The sequence below is a fragment of the Electrophorus electricus genome, chromosome 4 (assembly GCF_013358815.1).
Source record: "Electrophorus electricus isolate fEleEle1 chromosome 4, fEleEle1.pri, whole genome shotgun sequence".
NCBI classification, from domain to species: Eukaryota; Metazoa; Chordata; class Actinopteri; order Gymnotiformes; family Gymnotidae; genus Electrophorus; species Electrophorus electricus.
The window spans coordinates 8,591,477-8,610,299 of NC_049538.1; the positions used below are offsets into that span (position 1 = coordinate 8,591,477).

At 46.9% G+C, this 18,823-nt stretch overlaps 1 protein-coding gene across 9 annotated transcripts in view; it reads right to left on the reverse strand.

The window, feature by feature from the left end:
* The window catches only part of ptprua (protein tyrosine phosphatase receptor type Ua), a 142,036-nt gene that overhangs the window by 86,684 nt on the left and 36,529 nt on the right, over nucleotides 1-18,823 (reverse strand). For 8 of the 9 annotated variants that reach the window (XM_027009768.2, XM_027009777.2, XM_027009775.2 and 5 more), the window contains exon 2: nucleotides 12,698-12,826. In XM_027009768.2, coding sequence (XP_026865569.2) covers nucleotides 12,698-12,826 — 129 coding nt within the window. The remainder of the gene's footprint in view (nucleotides 1-12,697; nucleotides 12,827-18,823) is intronic. The other variant, XM_027009770.2, reaches the window with a different exon arrangement.

The following is an 18,823-nucleotide window of genomic DNA, read 5'->3' on the forward strand; positions in this document are numbered from 1 at the left end:
CGTAAGGTAGCATGGTGAAACACCACAGTAAAGTCTTCAGCGTCCTGTAATGTAGAATAGTGAAACACCACACTGAAACTTCAAATCCAGTCCTCCAAGGATTCAGACTTCACTTTAAATCTAATTGTCAACTTAGAAGACTGGACAGCTGCAGAGGCAGTTCACCCATCCATGCATCTTCTGTTCAATCCACAGCCATTCTGAAATCTAAACTCAGATAATGTGGGGGGAAAGGTGCTGGCTTTTTTCCAAGATTTTTTTCCACATAACAAAGGCGGATTGTTTAAAATTCTTAGCACTAAAGACGGACGGTTTGAGCAGACCACTTTCACTGGACAGCATCTGTCAGGCAAGTTTTATGAGTCACCTGAAACATATGGAACCTAATCTTCAGGTTCAGAACAAACGAGCTGTCAAAATATAGGCCGTGTCTGAGATTGTGTATACTGCAGAGACACCATATTCTAAAACACTTTTAAATTTGGGATGCCATATCACCAAATACGCTATTGCAAAATAAAGAACACTTATACTACTGCAGGCCCATAATGCACCATAGGAAGGAAGCACTGGGGCAACTGGTGGACAAATGAAAAAGCACACATCACAATGGATCTATGAATTACAAATACACACTTTCTTATACTTCCAAATTCACCAGGAATTTAATTTAAATAAGTTAGCCTGGCTAGATCATATGTCAAATGCATTAGCTATTGTTAGCTGGGTTACACATTAGCTGCGCTATGAGCCTGTCATATCCTTTACGTGCTTTGCAGTAGTGTTGAATTTAACCACACAATTCACCGTGGGATTCTGAAGGTGGAATGGCGAGTGGAACAGTGAGGAAAAAATAAAAAATAAAAATTCTAAAACATCATATATACAAGTCTAGATTGTTCACTAAAATAGAACAAAAACTTTTTCTAATTACATAGACAAGGCAACAAATCTGTAAACTGAAAACGATTTACAGGTTTATAAATAAATGTCACAATGACATTCATACTGACAATATTGCACAGTAGACCACTGCAGACAAAATGTGTGAAGCAGAATGAGAGTGAAAGTCTGGGATATTCACGGCTGTTTTCACTGAGCTGAGATCAGCATAAGCCCGGTGAATTTCTCTGTTCACTGGAGTCTGTTCTTAAATCCAGTAACCACAGCAGAGTCCTACCCACAGTCCAGATGGCCACACTCCAACAACAAACGGACTGTTCACGGTACACCCGTAACAAGGCCCGGATGATTAATTGATTTCACACTGAAATCGCGATTAAAAAAAAAAAAGAGAATTTTGAAGTCGCGTTTAACTGGTTCGTGACCTCAGGTAAGAGAGTTCCTCATCGTTCAGCAACGTTGCACATCTGTTCCGCATTATCCACAACCAAATTCTAATGACTAAGGATCAGCAAAATGAACCTCTCACTGAAACCTTGATGTCTACAGATCTGGGATGACAACCTTTCATGTCTTACTCAAGACGGCAGAACACAAAAGGGTTCAAATTTAGAGAAAGTGAGGCAGGCTGTGATTATACTCTTTGCATAATTTGTTTACCACTTTGGCTGTTTGAAAGAGACTTCTGCCCTTCATATAGAGTGTGAAAGGCAGAACGGCTAGAACACTCAGTGATTGGTGGATGTCAGAAAACTTGTCAGAACCAAAGACATCATTGGTCTTTTATTGACTGATTGATTAGTTTGATGCCACTAAAATTGCAGTGAATATGATTACTGCTAAACTGTCAGCTAAACTGCGAGGTTTAGGAAGGCTCTATGTGGCGCGTTCTGTTTTTATTTGGTTATTTATACATTTTTTGTCTGGTTTGACTATATGACTATAAAGCAGGTGAATGTTCTCAGGACTGGAAATAGAGCTAGCTTTGGATATGTGTAAAATGCCCGCATGTCTGTGCATGTGTTAAGATTTCTCCGATGATCATTTTTTCCTGATAATAAATAGCGATGGTCTTCCGTTCATTACAGTAGCAAAGGAAAGATTCTGTCAGAAAGCCAGAAGTGCTCCTTACAGAAGGTGTGAAGTTCTGGTGGGGCAGTGTGGCTGACGTCAGGGACTGTGCCATGCTGTTCTTATAGTTAAGTGTTTTTACTCCATAAACCCACACACTCGCCCTAGCAAATAAACAAGTCCAGCGGAAGCACCAAGTATTCACACCGAGAGACCAGAGTAGCGGACGGTAAACATGGAGAGTTGGTTGAGGGGAGGTTGGTAAGTGGAGCTCGGATGTTGGAGGCGCAGTGTGGCGCTGAGCTGGGATGAAGCGTGTTGCCGGCGCCGTGAGGCAGATCGGGCAGGCGCTGTAACTCACTGTTCCCCAGCGTCCGGCCCCCGTGACCGTCGTGCGCTCTCCAAAGATCGACGTCAATGTCATTTCTGGTCACACGGCACCTCAGCGCAGTTTCGTGCCTCCAAAACTCTTAGCAGTGGATGGGAGGTTAAAAAAAAAGAGCAGTTTAGTCTGGCTGTCTTACCGGCTGAGGGGAGGTTAGCGGCTTGGCACCATAAGCGACGTCTCCCGTGCCCAGAAGCTGCCCGGGACGCTCCCTGGTCTGATGCCCCCACACTTAATGTCTCAATTAAGACAAGGGAAGCACTTTTAACTTTAATTATCTGATAAATAGCCAAGGAAAATCTGTGAGCAGATAAGGCAGACTGGGGTCTGACAGCTCCATTCGTGGCGGTCCGGGAACACAATGCTCGCGTCTGCCGAGCAAAGGCGAGGTCAGCGGCATCCACCGAGGTGGCGGAGGACTCGATGTGAAAGACAGCGACACACAGATGCAGCAGTGTAGTAGGAACCGCTGCAAAAGCCTCTCATCTGTATAGAGCATCTGATCTTTAAAGAGCATCTCAATATAGCAATGCTCACCTGCCAATACCGCAGGCCCGTTCCTCTAACAGGAAGCTGTGGGAACACAGGCCTTCACTTATATACCCACAGTGAAACAGACAGCCTTTATCATTTTAGTGCCCATACTTAGAAGAGTGGCATGGTCTGTTTTATGTAATGTTGTTATTCTAGAATGCTCCCTGGGGTTCTATAATGTGATTAAACTTGCTGTTACACTGCTGGGCTAAGTAAGGGTTAATCTATGATAAACTCCGCATTGTGTGATCTTGACGCACGGCTGTGGAGACAAGGAACCACCAGGCGTAAATTGATGCATTAAAATCATGTAAGACACGGTTTTAACCCTCTTAAACCATGGTTGCTACATCCAAACATATTTATGAAGATAAAATTGCCATGATAGATAAATACACATTTATTTTGACACTCAAAGAATTTTGCTTGGATACAGCCTGGTTACTAACTGCCGTGGCTTCTAATCTGCCTGTTGCTGAACCGAAAACAGTGGATTACTAGTTCAGTTTTGCCTGTTGCTAAATCTAACCACTGCAACTTACAAAAACCACTCAATAACTTACACTTGCTAGCTAATAAGCACTGCATGAAGAAGTTTAACTGCGATGCTCTCAACACAACTTAGTTAACATTAGCTAAAATGGGTTGCCAGTGCATGAAAATGTGGTCTATTCATGTTGGGAGAAGGTGGAGAAGTTTACTTTTCACGATGACCAGTGTGTGGTCCACTGGTTAAACTGCTGCTCAGCAAAGAAAAAGAAGAAATGATTTTGAAATTTCCACTAATATGCAGCTAACATGAGCCGAGCACAGCCGAGGTAGGTAATGGCCCCGGCTCTGTGTACAGTTCAGTTGTCCATTGTTCAGAAATAAAAGACCATGTAATAAGTTGTGGAACTGGAGGTTGTATAGGAACCTTGTAGTGATGTTTCTTTACATCCACTGCATGCTCTGGGAATTATTTTTGATAAACTGACTTGTCAGACAGACAGTTCTCAAGAAAGTTTTGCAATAATGAAAGCAAACTTGAGGTGTTAAATATGCACCGTGTAATCCATGAATGTCTGGGCCAACTTGCATCTTTTGATCCGTCGGGTTAGGAGACGTGCTGAGAGATGATTTCAACTCTAGTGCAGTTTGAACATGGCGGCACCTCCGATCTGATAAATGCGAGGCTCAGAAAGACTTAAAGCTATGTCTTCACTTTGGATGACTTACTACTGCTTGTAGTACCTTGGCAGTCGTATTTACAGGATATTCATATCTACAGGATTCTTTACCCCCCCCCCCCCCCCCCCCCCCCCCCCCCGGGCTAGTCTGTTGAAACAACTGTCCTTCACCCTTCCAGTTCACCCGTCTGTCTTCTTCGCCACGCTGGCCTGTGGGCCACTTTGGAAACTGTTACTTCACCTGCTGTAGATGTAAAGGATACACCCGTGCAGAGTTCATGAAACTGGAGTATTTAATGCTCACGTACAGTTAAGTGCCTTTTCTCTTTCCTTTCCGTTATGACAGATTACTAGAGGTAACTGAGACCTCTCCTCTCCCTCTCTCCCTCTCTCTCCCCCTCCCAGAGGGAGGTCCTCCAGTCCTTCTTGCGCATCTCTACAACTTCCGTTACAACAACAACGATAGCTCGCGAGAGCCAAACACGCGAGGCACGGGACAGCAAGCGCATCTAAAGGCCGTCCCTAGTCTACAACGCTCTGCCAGGGCCAGAGAAGAGCTATGTGTGGGAAAATGGCGCACATCCTGAGAATAAATATCAGGAAGCAGGAAGAAACACTATCACTGCGGCGCATCCGGACAGTGATGAGCAAATGTCACAGGCTGCAGTGTCTTGGTTTGGTTTGTTGCCTTTTATCCTTCCACACAGCATATCTTGTGTTTGATGGCATTGTAGTTTGCTCTGTAAATATCTGGCTTTGCTGAGAGACACAGACCGCCCTCATCCGCGACCAGAGCGCATGCAGACGGTTTCATCTCCACTAGCTTCTAAGTCAGGGCTTCGTCTTGCAAAGCGATACCCTGAAAGATGCCATTTTCAGTGAATGCAGCTCAAACAAAACCAAGCAAGCAAGCAAAGACATTTATTGCGCTTTCGATACTGGGATAACCACACCGTTCTTCACAGGGTGTGAGGCTGTCCTCAGATGTCCTAGGGTACTTTCACCGGCGTACCATTTCCCAGTAATTAGCTGGCTTTGTCTCGCTTTTGATCGCAAAAGCGTCGCCCTCTGGCCCAAAGTTTAAGAGTCTGAGGCACTTAAATCGCTTCCTAACACTCCAGAGTTATAGAGACGTTTAAATGCTTCTCTGCGCTGGTGGTGGGAGATGGTACGAGAGACAGGAGCAAACAGATGTCCACCCCCGCATCCATGTCCATGCGTCCTCGGCTAAGCCCACCGCAGGAAGGGTACGGCTGGGCCGCACAACCTCTACACACGCTATGCGATTGACCTTCGGCGGCAGCCCTGCGCGTCTGCGTGGAAGGTCGTTGCTAGGGCAGCATTCTTTTTAATTCGCTCTTACCCAGCGCGCTCCTGCTCCAACTCCACAGACCAGGTGCGCTGTGTCCGTCTAAGGAAAAACATATCGGCAGTAAACCTTCACCGACACGGCGTATAGTGCCCTTGCGCACCTTCGCTTTCCAACCCCACCCCACAATGAAAGTGAACAAGTCAGTGGGAGCAAACTGCAGGCTATTTATTTCATGTGAAAAAGATAAACATCCTACAGGTTATTTTGCTGGTAAATGAGAGATGTGCAGAGAGAGGCTCTTGAACTAAGACATGCAGGATCTGGCTCTGCTCAGCTGGCTAGTACTTCAGCCTGGCCTGCCACTTCCTCGGGGGGGTGCGCAGGATCTGGCACCCCGCCGTGGCCCCTGCTTTGATGGACGTGGCAGATAAGGGGGATTTAGTTCCCAAATAGGCAGATAATTAATTGGAAAAAGCGGAGGCTGTATAATCCGGTTCTGCGGTAGGCGCTAACCTCTCACCCGACAGTAGGGGGACGTGCACATATGGACACTTCAAAGCCTCACGGCTGAAATATGCGAAATATGTCAGCTGCTGGTATAGAGTGGGTATGTCTCACTGCCCTATTCACACGCGTGCGTGCGCACACACACACACACACACACACAGTGAGTATACTATGAGATGGAGTAATTAACATTGCTGGAGCAGTCTATGGATCAAACGATGGCCTTCTGGTTTCTAATGACAGTCGGCCTTTTAACACTGCTAACTTCAAGATATGTCTCCTGCTCTGCACAGAGCAAAGTGAATTTCTCTGAGGACTGCTGGAATGCCTCTCTCACGTCAATGAGCCAGATACTCGGGTGAGGTTGTGAGTGAGGTTAAAGAGACTCCTGATGACTCTGCCACTCTTGTGTTTCTCTCTCCCTCTCTCTGTCTCCCTCTCTCCCCCCCCCTCCCCCCTCTCTCTGCCTCTCTCTCTCTCCCCCTCTCTCTCACTCTCTCTCCCCCTCTCTCTCACTCTCTCTCCCTCTTCAGTTATTTTCATTCCTCTTTTTCTCACTGTTTCTTGGTGTGTGTGTGTGTGTGTGTGTGTGTGTGTGTGTGTGAGTGTGAGTGTGTGTGCGCGTGCCTGAGTGTGAGTGTGTGTTTGAAAGAGTACACCATTTTAGTCTCACTGGAAGGACCGAATGTCCCCACATGCCTCAACAATGAAGGGAATACATAACAAAAGATTGAATTCTGTGGAGCTGTTTTGCTAAATGAGATCTGTCCTCTTGGTCTAAGTTCAGTGTTTCTTTATGTCTTCATATTAGCAGCACTGAGCTGCAGTAACTCATCAGTTACACACATAGTAATACAAGTGGCGGTATGCCTGCATGTGCATATAGCTGAGAGAATCGCCGTGGGCGTGAAGACGCAGGGTTCCTCTGGTTTGTACTGTGTGTGTGTGTGTGTGTGTGTGTGTGTGTGAGTGAGTGAGTGAGTGAGAAAAAGAGTGTGTGACAGAAAGACTCATTTTTGAGGCATCAGAGTTCGTTCCTAGTGGGGTAGGAATTTCCGTTCGTTCTCTCTGAGCCTACATGTACAGAGACAGATAATCACAGTCTGATTATCGTCACTAAACACAGCCTTGCTGAAGCTTCCACACAAATGGTGAAGTGATTAATGATGTGAAATTAGCAACAAATAGCTTGTACAATGGCTGAGACGTATCCTGTTCGTCACCGCACAACCTCCAATTACGTTTGCAATACTGAAATATAATGGGCACAGTAACGACCAGGTACTAGCTGAGAGGACTAACGTTGGCCTGCATTGTGTTGACTTCTATCATCATACTGGATCTGTCATATACTGCACTGTACTCTTGAACTAGTGTTTTATTTCATCATACCTGCATGTGTGTGTGAGTGTGTGTGTGTGTGTGTGTGTGTGTGTGTGTGCGTGCGTGCGCACCAGCTGAGTGGTTATTTCTTTTTCTCTGTGGAATTTTTTCGTTAGAATGCTGTGGGTGAACTGGCTCACCTTTGCCCAAAGCTCTTTGGAACTAACAGTGTGTGCGACCTGTTATGGACCACTCTGTGTGCATGTGCGTGTGTGTGTGCATGCGAGTGTGTGTGTGTGAGTGTGTGTGTGTGTGTGTGTGAATGACAGACAGAGAGGGAGCTGATCACATTGCTCCTGTGCCAGAATACTCTCATCCAGAGCGACAGCTGGGTGAAGGATCGCCACCTCGGCCCTACGCCTCGGTCCAGAACCCAGGTGTACTGCTCGGACTGACCAGGCATGGGCACTGCCTGAGCAGAGGCTTCTCATCGGCCATGCTAACACGAGGAACTCGCCCTAACTCTGGGGCCTCTCCGATCCAACCGCTACACCCGCTGACTACACCCGTTGGAGAGCTACTCGCAGAAGGTCTCACCGTCATCTAGTTGTAAACTACGTCAGCAGCAGTCGTCTGTGTTTCCTGGTGCTCCCTCCCAGTGATGACTTATCAGCGCACGTTTGCAAAACTTCTGTGGAGTCTTTGTTTAAGAGCAATCAAAGAGAGCATCAGAAGGAAATGGCACCTGGCGGAGGGAACGCTGACAGCGGATATGACAGGGTGGAGGACATTCCTCCCTAAAACTCGTTTAATGAGAGAGAGAGAGAAGAAAGAGTTGATCAAACACCCCAATGTGCGTCTTCAGCAGCAGACGTTCAGAAGAAAGGCGCTGAGGAGACAGGAGGAAGAGCTCCCGGCTACAAGGAGAGGAAGACTCCACAATCCACATCCTCCCATCCGGAGGGAGGACAAATCGGCTCCCGGCGCAGTGGTGAGAGCGCGCCAAGCAGAAGACATGGGGGAAGTGTGGAAGGGGCATGAGGAGCGGGGGTGCCCCCTGCAGGGGGCTGCTGGGATGGCGATGAGGGGAGAAGAGCTAACTGGCACTGTGGCGGGGGGGGTGTGGCTAGCACAGGCTCACAAACAGCAGGGAGTTGGGCTAAAGAGACAGGAGGAAGGAAAGCACAAAAAGTCATCAGCTGTGAAGTCTCCGGGTCTCGCTCTCCTCCATTTTAACGGACTGCGTCATTATTCAAATGGCCAGCTATCTTAGCAGGGATTATTGTAATGGGGGGACCACAGACCTTTACTTCACTCGTCAGCTCTTTTCTGCAGACGGCTCTGCATAGCAATGCCAACTGTGTCCATTACACTGACAGCTTAGACTTTTCATGACAACTGATCTCTCTCTCTATATTTTATATATATATATATATATATATATATACACACACACACACACACACACACACACACACATACATAAATAAAATGACGAGCAGAGCGTGTTTCTGCAGTCTCACCGTTTCCACCAAGGTCTGAAGGAGGTGTGTGTGTGTGTGTGTGTGTGTGTGTGTGTGTGTGTGTGTGTGTGTGTGTGTGTGTGTGTGTGTGTGGTGGATCACCTGTTGTCATGCCTGACATACCAGCGGTTGAAGAGTTCCAGCCACATCGTTCAAATGGAGATATCAGCCCGAGTCTTTCCCAAAGACAAACAAGCTCGGTTACGATCAGACTAAAAATGCTGGCATGAGTGTGACTGGAGGTTAAGGTCTCGCTGGCCCATGTAGGCCCGACCTGCTCTCCCCGCTGTAGAAAACGTACACAGTACAGACCCAGTCACGAAAAGCAGTGACTCAAGCGAACCTCAGCATGACGTGTGTATATGTGTGTGTGTGTGTGTGTGTGTGTGTGTGTGCGTGTGTGTGTGTGAGATTCAAGACGGAGTCATGATTTAGAGCAAAAATACCAAACCAGTCTCTTAAGTTACTGAGATCCACATGACAGATTCCTCAATAAGCCCATGCCAGTCCCGGACAAGTGCGTCTCCATGGCAACGGTCCATTATATGCCAGCTTCATTGTCAACCTGCATCGATCACGCGGGGCAGGAAAACACACCCAAAGCTTTCTGACTCATCAGCAGGGGAGGGAGGGGGCACTTTTGGACTGTGTGTGTGTGTGTGTTTACTGCAAATTGGGTGAAACTGCAATATAGAGTTTATTTGATGGAAACTCTTTGAATGAAACCCATTCTACCATTTATGAACCTCTGAAAAACCTAGACTGTCACTGTGATGAAGGTTGTACTGGAGTAGACACGCAGTCATGCCAATAACAGGTCCTCTACTGAACTCATTGAGTGAGTGAGTGAGTGAGTGAGTGAGAGAGAGAGAGAGTGAGTGGGTGAGTGAGTGAGTGAGTGAGTGAGTGAGTGAGTGAGAGAGAGTGAGTGAGGGGGGCAAATGAGCACCCAAGTTAGAAACTGGTAATTTAAGAGCATGAGTGACTGAGGGAGTGAACGAATTAGGAGTACATTACTAAGTGAAGGTCTGAGTGATGGAGACAGTGAGTGGAGTGAGCAAAGGGATGGCAATCAGAGAGGGAGAGTGTACGACATGCCTGTTCACAGCACAGTGAGGCCCAGAGTGCCGCAAAGTGACTCTATGATTAAAGGAATGTTAATTACAGGGCAGATCCCATATTACCATATCATGACACGCATGCAGGATACGAGACGCGTCACATGGGAAGGTTTTGTCCAAAGTGAGAGGAACACAATACCAGCTCTGGAAAGGGCTCAGACAGGTCTGTGTTTGCAGGAGCACAAGGCTCTGCTCACCTCACTCATCAGGGCTTCAAGATCGCGCGCATAAGATAGGGCTCCTAACACAGCCCGCCAGAAAGACCATTTTGGCTGTTATAAAAGAGAGTTTTGTGCTCCGTCTAATTACTGTACGCAGCAGTCCTCTGACAGACGGCTGGAGTCACAGTTTAATTAATGCGCTGGCCTGAAGCAGAGCCATATTGGCTAACAGCGAAAGAGACTGTGAGCCCCTGTGAGGATTAAAATGTCGACTGGGTCTTGTGCTTAATGAACTTCTGTATAACTTCTTAGTCTGGTAACAACAATATGATACTTTAAGCAAACAACTGGGTCTAAAACCTCTTGTTTTCCAGAGATCGTCTGCTAACCTCATGAAGTTGCAGACGAAGAGTGTGAAGTCAGTAGAAGAGTTCCCAAATTACCGAGAGCACCAGGGCGGTGCGATGATGCCCCACTGAAATTTTATTCTGTTTCCAGCTCTTCAGCCTGCATGTGATTTGGAGTGCTACAGCATTCTTTATACGGAATACTATATGCTGAGTCTTCTTTCTCTCTTTCTCTATTTTTCCACTCACTGTCTCTCTCTGCCTCCACCGTCCCTCGTTAAAGAGACGGAGAGCACTTACGGTTGACATGAAAAGAGTTTAAAAAAATAAAAATAAATAAAAATTAAATAAAATACCATGCGGCGTGCACACATAGAAAGGTTGTTTATGATCATTTGGACGCGCGGTATTTTGATCTGCCTGTCAGAAAGCGTTTGGTCAGCTCGCTTTGATTCGGTAAGTGCTACAGATTTCTTCAGATCTGACACAATTACGCAATGCAGCGCGCGCCGGAGCGACCCGTCAGCCGAGCGGATCAAACGCGCGCATGCTCACTGCGTGCTCGTTAAAGTGCAGCGCACGTGTGTGAGAACCGTTTCCAAGTTTTTTTTTTTTTTTCCTTCCCGCGTTTAGACGCCGTGCTAAGTCCCGCTATTAGCGCTTATTAAGTCCCGCTGACCTATTCGCTGGGCCTCACTTAACCGCCCACAGCCGTTGGGGAAGAGCGAGGGATTCGGGGCAGAGCCGCTCGCCCTCCTTCGCCTCCACAATCAAAGACGCACCCGCAGATGTTTTAGCCACAGACCCAAAACTTCCAAAGCCCATCTCTGAGCATTAAAGAAGAGACTGCTTGCCAGGTGTGTCGAACAGCAGGTAATGGTGTACCTGAGTACCCATCATCCTCCATAGATGGGGGCTCCTCCAATAGCAGCAGAAATCAATTGAATTTGGCTTCTAATTTTTATACTCCGTTATTATAGAGATAATACCACACGGTGTCTTCCATAACAAGTTTATCTACATGTTTAATTTCTCCCCCAAACTCCCTGCCTCAAAAAAACAAAACAAAAGAACCTAAGAGCCTACTGTGCCATGACTGCAGGCTTCTGACATGACAAAAAAGAACCATCCCAATTTTGATTCCTAACTGTTACACCACTTTAAAGCCAAGAACTGTTGTCTGAGCAGTAGTGTACCATCATCAGGAACTTCAAATTTCATTACAACCCCAGCTAGTAAGAGTGAACATAGAGACAACAGAAAATCCCGCTCTCTTGTTCCGCCTGATTCACATTCCTGCTGTAGTGCTGAAAGGATCAATACTATCGAACCAGTAGTGCCCAATAAACTAAGCTGTTGTCTCAATTGGAGTCTCTTTAGCGGCTTTGAAGAATTTAACCATCCATATAAGTGCCACACTGGATGTCTGCGTGTCTGTGGAATATCAACCAAAGTGCCACAGCACGCTTCCTCGTTCCCAGCACCCTCTGCTTGCTGATGGGGTCACATGCGTCGGCCGGGGGAAACAAAAGCCGCTTCGACCGGAACCTCCATCGATGCACGTCAAGGGGCGAGGACAGGCTGTGGCCACAGCATCCGGCTCCCATCTTTTCAGACATGATCCTCTGGATCTTCAAGGCCCCAAGTGCCCCAGACAATGAACTGTGGGGAGAAAGAGCCACGGGGCCAGTCGAGAGCTCCTAGAGGAGGCAGTGAACACACTTTAGCAGATGTGTACAGAGGCGAGACCCACGCATGGCCCCTGTGGACCTGAGTGGCCCTGGAGTGGAGCTCCCTGCAGGGGCCAGGGAACAGCCTCAGGCACGGGATGCATCTCTGTTGACAGGACGGGATGAGAGGCAGATGATGTTCACGCTGTTTCAGCGGAAAATAAAGAGTACTGCTGCAATTTACTGCCGTTTGCTTATGCAAGCAAACTTCCTGTAATTACATCTTGTATCATTTCATGCTTTGATGGTTGGAGGGAAAAAGGACTTTTTTTGCCCTCAAAAAACTCACACTTACTGTTTTGCCAACATCAGGAGTTTGTCACATTTGCGTACGCATTGAACCAAACATGGCACATTTATAGTGAGACTCATTTAAAACACTAAATATGAAAGATCACTGTAGCACAAAAATAAGTTACAGTATAATGGATTTTGTGGCATTACGGACACAGATTAGTGCGATAAACTCTCTGATTTCAGGTAATGAGAGCAAAACTGAACTCCTTTGTAACTGGAAATCTGATATCCCCGTCAACATGCGAATGGACATCCTTTGACACCCGCTGCCAGTCCCCCGTGAGAAGGGTACGAGGGTCGCTGCAGAAACTCGCCTTGCGTGAGCTCAGGGGGCACGTAGCTCCAGGCGTCGGTCCGCACCAGCTGCCAGTCGAAGTCGTCCTCCTGCCCCTGCCTGTAGTCACACAGCTCAGCATCCGTGTCCACCTCAAACGTGCAGCCTGCTGGAGAGAAAAGACAAGGATGGTTACACACACAGCTAGGGCCACAACGAGCATCTCACACACACAGCTAGGGCCACAACGAGTGTCTCACACACACAGCTAGGGCCACAACGAGCGTCTCACACACACAGCTAGGGCCATGAGAGTTACACACACACAGCTAGGGCCACAACGATTGTCTCACACACACAGCTAGGGCCACAACGATTGTCTCACACACACAGCTAGGGCCATGAGAGTTACACACACACAGCTAGGGCCACAACGAGCATCTCACACACACAGCTAGGGCCACAACGAGTGTCTCACACACACAGCTAGGGCCACAACGAGCGTCTCACACACACAGCTAGGGCCACAACGAGCGTCTCACACACACAGCTAGGGCCATGAGAGTTACACACACACAGCTAGGGCCACAACGAGCGTCTCACACACACAGCTAGGGCCATGAGAGTTACACACACACAGCTAGGGCCACAACGAGTGTCTCACACACACAGCTAGGGCCACAACAAGCGCCTCACACACACAGCTAAGGCTGTGAGAGTTACACACACACAGCTAGGGCCACAACGAGCATCTCACACACACAGCTAGGGCCACAACGAGCATCTCACACACACAGCTAGGGCCACAACGAGCATCTCACACACACAGCTAGGGCCACAACGAGTGTCTCACACACACAGCTAGGGCCATGAGAGTTACACACACACAGCTAGGGCCACAACGAGCGTCTCACACACACAGGTAGGGCCATGAGAGTTACACACACACAGCTAGGGCCACAACGATTGTCTCACACACACAGGTAGGGCCATGAGAGTTACACACACACAGCTAGGGCCACAACGATTGTCTCACACACACAGGTAGGGCCATGAGAGTTACACACACACAGCTAGGGCCACAACGATTGTCTCACACACACAGGTAGGGCCATGAGAGTTACACACACACAGCTAGGGCCACAACGAGCGTCTCACACACACAGCTAGGGCCATGAGAGTTACACACACACAGCTAGGGCCACAACGAGTGTCTCACACAGACAGCTAGGGCCACAACAAGCGCCTCACACACACAGCTAAGGCTGTGAGAGTTACACACACACAGCTAGGGCCACAACGAGCATCTCACACACACAGCTAAGGCTGTGAGAGTTACACACACACAGCTAGGGCCACAACGAGCGTCTCACACACACAGGTAGGGCCATGAGAGTTACACACACACAGCTAGGGCCACAACGAGTGTCTCACACACACAGCTAGGGCCACAACAAGCGCCTCACACACACAGCTAAGGCCGTGAGAGTTACACACACACAGCTAGGGCCACAACGAGCATCTCACACACACAGCTAGGGCCATGAGAGTTACACACACACAGCTAGGGCCACAATAAGGGTTACACACACACAGCTAAGGCTACAAGCGTCACACACACACTGCTAGGGCCACAAGGAGAATTACACACACAGCTAGGTCTACAATCAGCATTCTACACACACAGGTAGGTCTATAATTTACATTACACACAGATACAAGCATTACACACACACATGCACACAGCTAGACATGCAACTGCACTGCCCTTTTCAGATGACAGCACAGGTCCATCTACTATGGAAACCCACGCCATGTGCCGTTTGCGTTACTAACCCTCATCAAGGCCATGTGACTGTGTGAAGACAACAGTTCAAAACACACACCAGTCCCAGACTCTAAAGGAAGACATTCTGCTGCTGCTTTTCACCTCTCCAGTAACGAGTGCTTCACCAGGACTAGTTTAGCACTGCAGTAATTTAATGGGCAGGACAAAGTGCTGCTCCCACAGGTGCCATAATTCCTGTCATCTCCCAGGGGAGATCCAAACTAATCGTGCCTCCACCAAAAATAAAGACACGAACAAAGCCACTAAGATTCTCTTTCTCTCTCTGTGTAGAAAAAAGCTACATCATTTCAGCTCCGAATAACAGACATAACATGTCAACAAGCACTCGAGCGTTTTGGCTAAAAGCTCCTGCGCTCGCCTCTTCCTGTTTCTGTTTTGCTTAATTATATCTAATAAGGCCAGTTTTCAGTCTCCCGACTACCACGGACGAGCCACGCCGTCCATTCCCGCCAAAAGTGCTGCTATTTCCTCCCATCAGCCCTTGGGTTTGGAGATGACGGGGTGGCGAGGGGGCACCAGATTGCCGTGGGACGGCAGGACCCGGCGAGATTAGTGCACCGCAGACATCGAGCGTGTGATTCACGCGCAGCGCATCGCAGCGGGAAATGGGGGGGGGCGGGTTGGAGGCGGGGATGGGGGACCCCAACAACAACAACAACAACAACAACAACAAACGAAACAGCGCGTCGCTGAATTACACCGCGGCTACAGCCCTACGGCCCCTCACAACAGAGTTATCGCTAGAATCTAGCGTCCCCGCCATGATGTCAGCGCCACACTGAGCGCGGAACTCAGACAAAAAAAGCCCCCCTGTCTGCGTCGCTCCAGTCCAAATCCGTCTGTCTCTCTGTAGTTTGTCTCTCGGAGGCTCGCCCAAGGCAATTAAGCAAGTGCTGTGGAGACAGGAGGTGGTGGAGGAAGAGGAGCGCTACAGAGCTGACTGATTTAGCTCAGTCCAGAGCAAAGACCATCTTATATGATGACCGGACATAATCCTCCATGTGCCCTGCAAATGCCACCCCAGAGGGTGGGGGCAGTGTGGAGGGGTCGGGGTGGAATTTCAGCTCACTGCTCATATCTTTCTTAGTCAATGAGATGCCAGGCACTGCCTTAGAGCCAGCGCCAGCTGTAGGCTGGGGGTTTAAGGGTTTTGTCTTTCAGGAGACTCGGGAAGTAATGCATGTGGAAAGACAGCTGACTATATTCGTCATTAGTGCCACACACAGATGAACATCTCCCTGTTGCTTGCTCTCCTGCACATTCTCTCTCTCTCTCTCTCTCTCTCTCTCTCTCTCTCTCTCTCTCTCTCTCTCTCACACACACACACACACTCACACACACAGAAACAAAGAAACACACACTGCAAATAAATCCTATCAACTTCTGTTGCCATCAAATAAGATATCAAAGGATAAGTGTCTCAGTGCCTCTCACACACACACACACACACACACACACACACACAACCCTACTCCCCTCTTCAAGTTGTGCGAAGCTTAGGTGACACAATATCTGCACTCCTGCTTATATTTTGAGCTGTGGGAGAGTCCATTTCCCCTGCATGCATGCACATGCGCAAACACACACACACACACACACCAAATGGTCTGCGATGTCCCTGGTCTCCTGACGGTTTGATCAAATTACAGTGTGGCAGCTCCAGGGCTGGGTGTGAAATGGGAAAGCTGTCAGTGTGCCAAGCCGTGCTGAAGGCCTGCTGGTGGGCACGGGGTCTGTGCAGGGCTCCCTGGGTTTGGTTCCCCATCCATCTGCTTCCCTTATTAATGCAAAGACACAGCCTCCCTTTCAGAAGCTACCCAGGCATTCGATCTCCTCATCCCCAAATGCTGCTGTGATCTGCCTTTCTCTGGAGTTGCCAGCTAATTTTGGACCACTCCGATCTGCTTTTTCTTGCTGACAAGCAAGTCCAAGTCCCACAGCACTAAGACAAACACACACAAACAGCGTACGTCCTCTTGCCATGGCCTTGACCTGCATGTGTATGTAGTCTAGTTTTTAATTGACTGGTGCTTAAATGGACTGTGTGTGTGCGCACACGCGCTATGCATTTAGTTCTGTTGGAGGAAGTGACTCGATCAGACACATTTCACTGATCTCCCTTATTAACACTGCTCTCCCCTATGCTTCCCTGCTCCTACAAGCACACACACTCACACGCTTGCCATCACACACACTTGCCATCACACACACACACACACATTCGCTAGTCCATCACACACCCCTAAAATCGCATATCATGCACGACACCCTTCATACCAATTTACAACCAAATGTTTATAAATGTGCACAGCAACAGTATGAACTTATCTGCAATTTCTATTTGTATAAGCAATGTTTACACATGGGTTTTAGTGATTTTTAATTGGCATGACTTTATGTCTTTTTTTATAATGGCTAACTATAATGGTTACCAACGGTTCAGAAATCTCAGCTCTGGTGCCGATGTCACCACTATACTTTACATTCCTGATTTCTAACGACCTTTTTCATCTGTGTAACCAACACAACAGCCTTCCAGGAACAGACTGCATTTTACATTAATTTGGCTAAATCATCGCAGCATTTCACAAAGTGTTTCCCATGGATTGCTTGGGTTACAAAATTGCACAGTTCTCAATGGAAACAAAAGTATAGAGCAAAATTGAAATTTAGAACAAGAAAAAAATATATGATTGTAAACAAGGAATTACTATGTTTCTCTCTGTCTTAGAAATACATAAACCTTTACTAAAATCAACATTTTGTTCTAAATGTCATGTGCAATAATGGGAATAAAAATGAACTGTTTGGGGAGCTCAGAAGCTTTTAGGTATAATAATTACTGATTATGTAATTGAAAACAAGGTCAACCCAATTGGGGCTACATTCTACACAGAGTCTCTAGGAGTTCTGTTCCGTCTGTTCTCCCTCATACCTTACACGTGTTCTGCTGTTACTGTGTAACACCCGTTCTTTCTCACCGATTATCAACAAGTATAGTGGCAGAGCCCACACGACAATGAGGCCTCACTGCTTGGAATGATGCCGATTCTTCATGCCTACTGCTCAGGGGTGCTGTCACACAGCTGCCACCCTAGAAAAAAGAGCCTTGAGAAGTTCTATGGAAAAATTCCATAAGACTTGGCAACCCTTCACTGATGTAGAGACCAGGCAATAAATATCCTCTTAATAGCTACTAAACCCTGGCTGTACCTAATGTATGACATCACTAACTACCATCTAAAGCCACTCTGTACTTTGGTCAATATTTATAATGTACACTGTTTGTACTGTACTTGGATTGCTGTCCATTCCTCTGACTGGCTCAACAAAAATTATAACAGTTCCAACTACTCTGTGTTATTGGCCTGGGAAACATTTCCCGAAAGACACTGAACACATTTTTCAAAATCTTGTAGCCTACTCAATCACTCTCTCTGTGCAAACTTGCTTGTTACGTCAGTTTCATTATATAGACACCTTCAAAGTTTTAAACAGGAATGATGTTGTGAAGATGTGCGTGTATCCTGCCCACTGGAAGTGGAGATTTGTGCCAAAGATCCACAGTGTTGATCCCATTTCCTTAACAGCTAAACTGATTAATTAAAGATATCAGGCCATTGTATTGTTGACATTATTCCACTTTTATCTTTACACAATGATGATGCATATACACAAGCATTTAGATTTTTAATATGGTCCTTCAAAATAAAGGTCTTGCAATACTGGTGTAATCTAAGTCCCTATAAATACCATATCTTAACATATATTTTATTAATTCATTTAGCTGTTAAAGATATGGGATCAACACTGTGCATCAAATCTGCATTTCTGTTTCTGATAATAATGTTTATGTTTGTATACAAGCTGGGGCAGATTTGGCATTTCTGGGACCCCAAGCAAAGTTATGTCTTGGGGCCATAATCACAGACTTTGTTATTTTTACTTTAAAATACCACATTTGCCCACCCTGTAGAATCTTGACCTTGATTTCTGTGGCCTTATGTGTTTGTGTGGATACACTGGATACAAGGAAATAATACGTTTTTTGCTTCCATGTAAAAAGATATCCCCAATATACTTGAGTATACTGTGACTACAGATACAATCCTTATACGTGTAGATGCTATAAGATTAATATCCAACATTTAGCCTATCATTCTCGTGAGCTCAGTTTTAATTGTTCAAGAAATGATGCCACTGCTTAATTAAAACATGGTTATTATACCAATAACAGGACCATTAACATAACTAGCTACATTGCTTAAAATACGAAGCCAATACACTGATTAGACACCCATGAATTGTTCAGGTAAA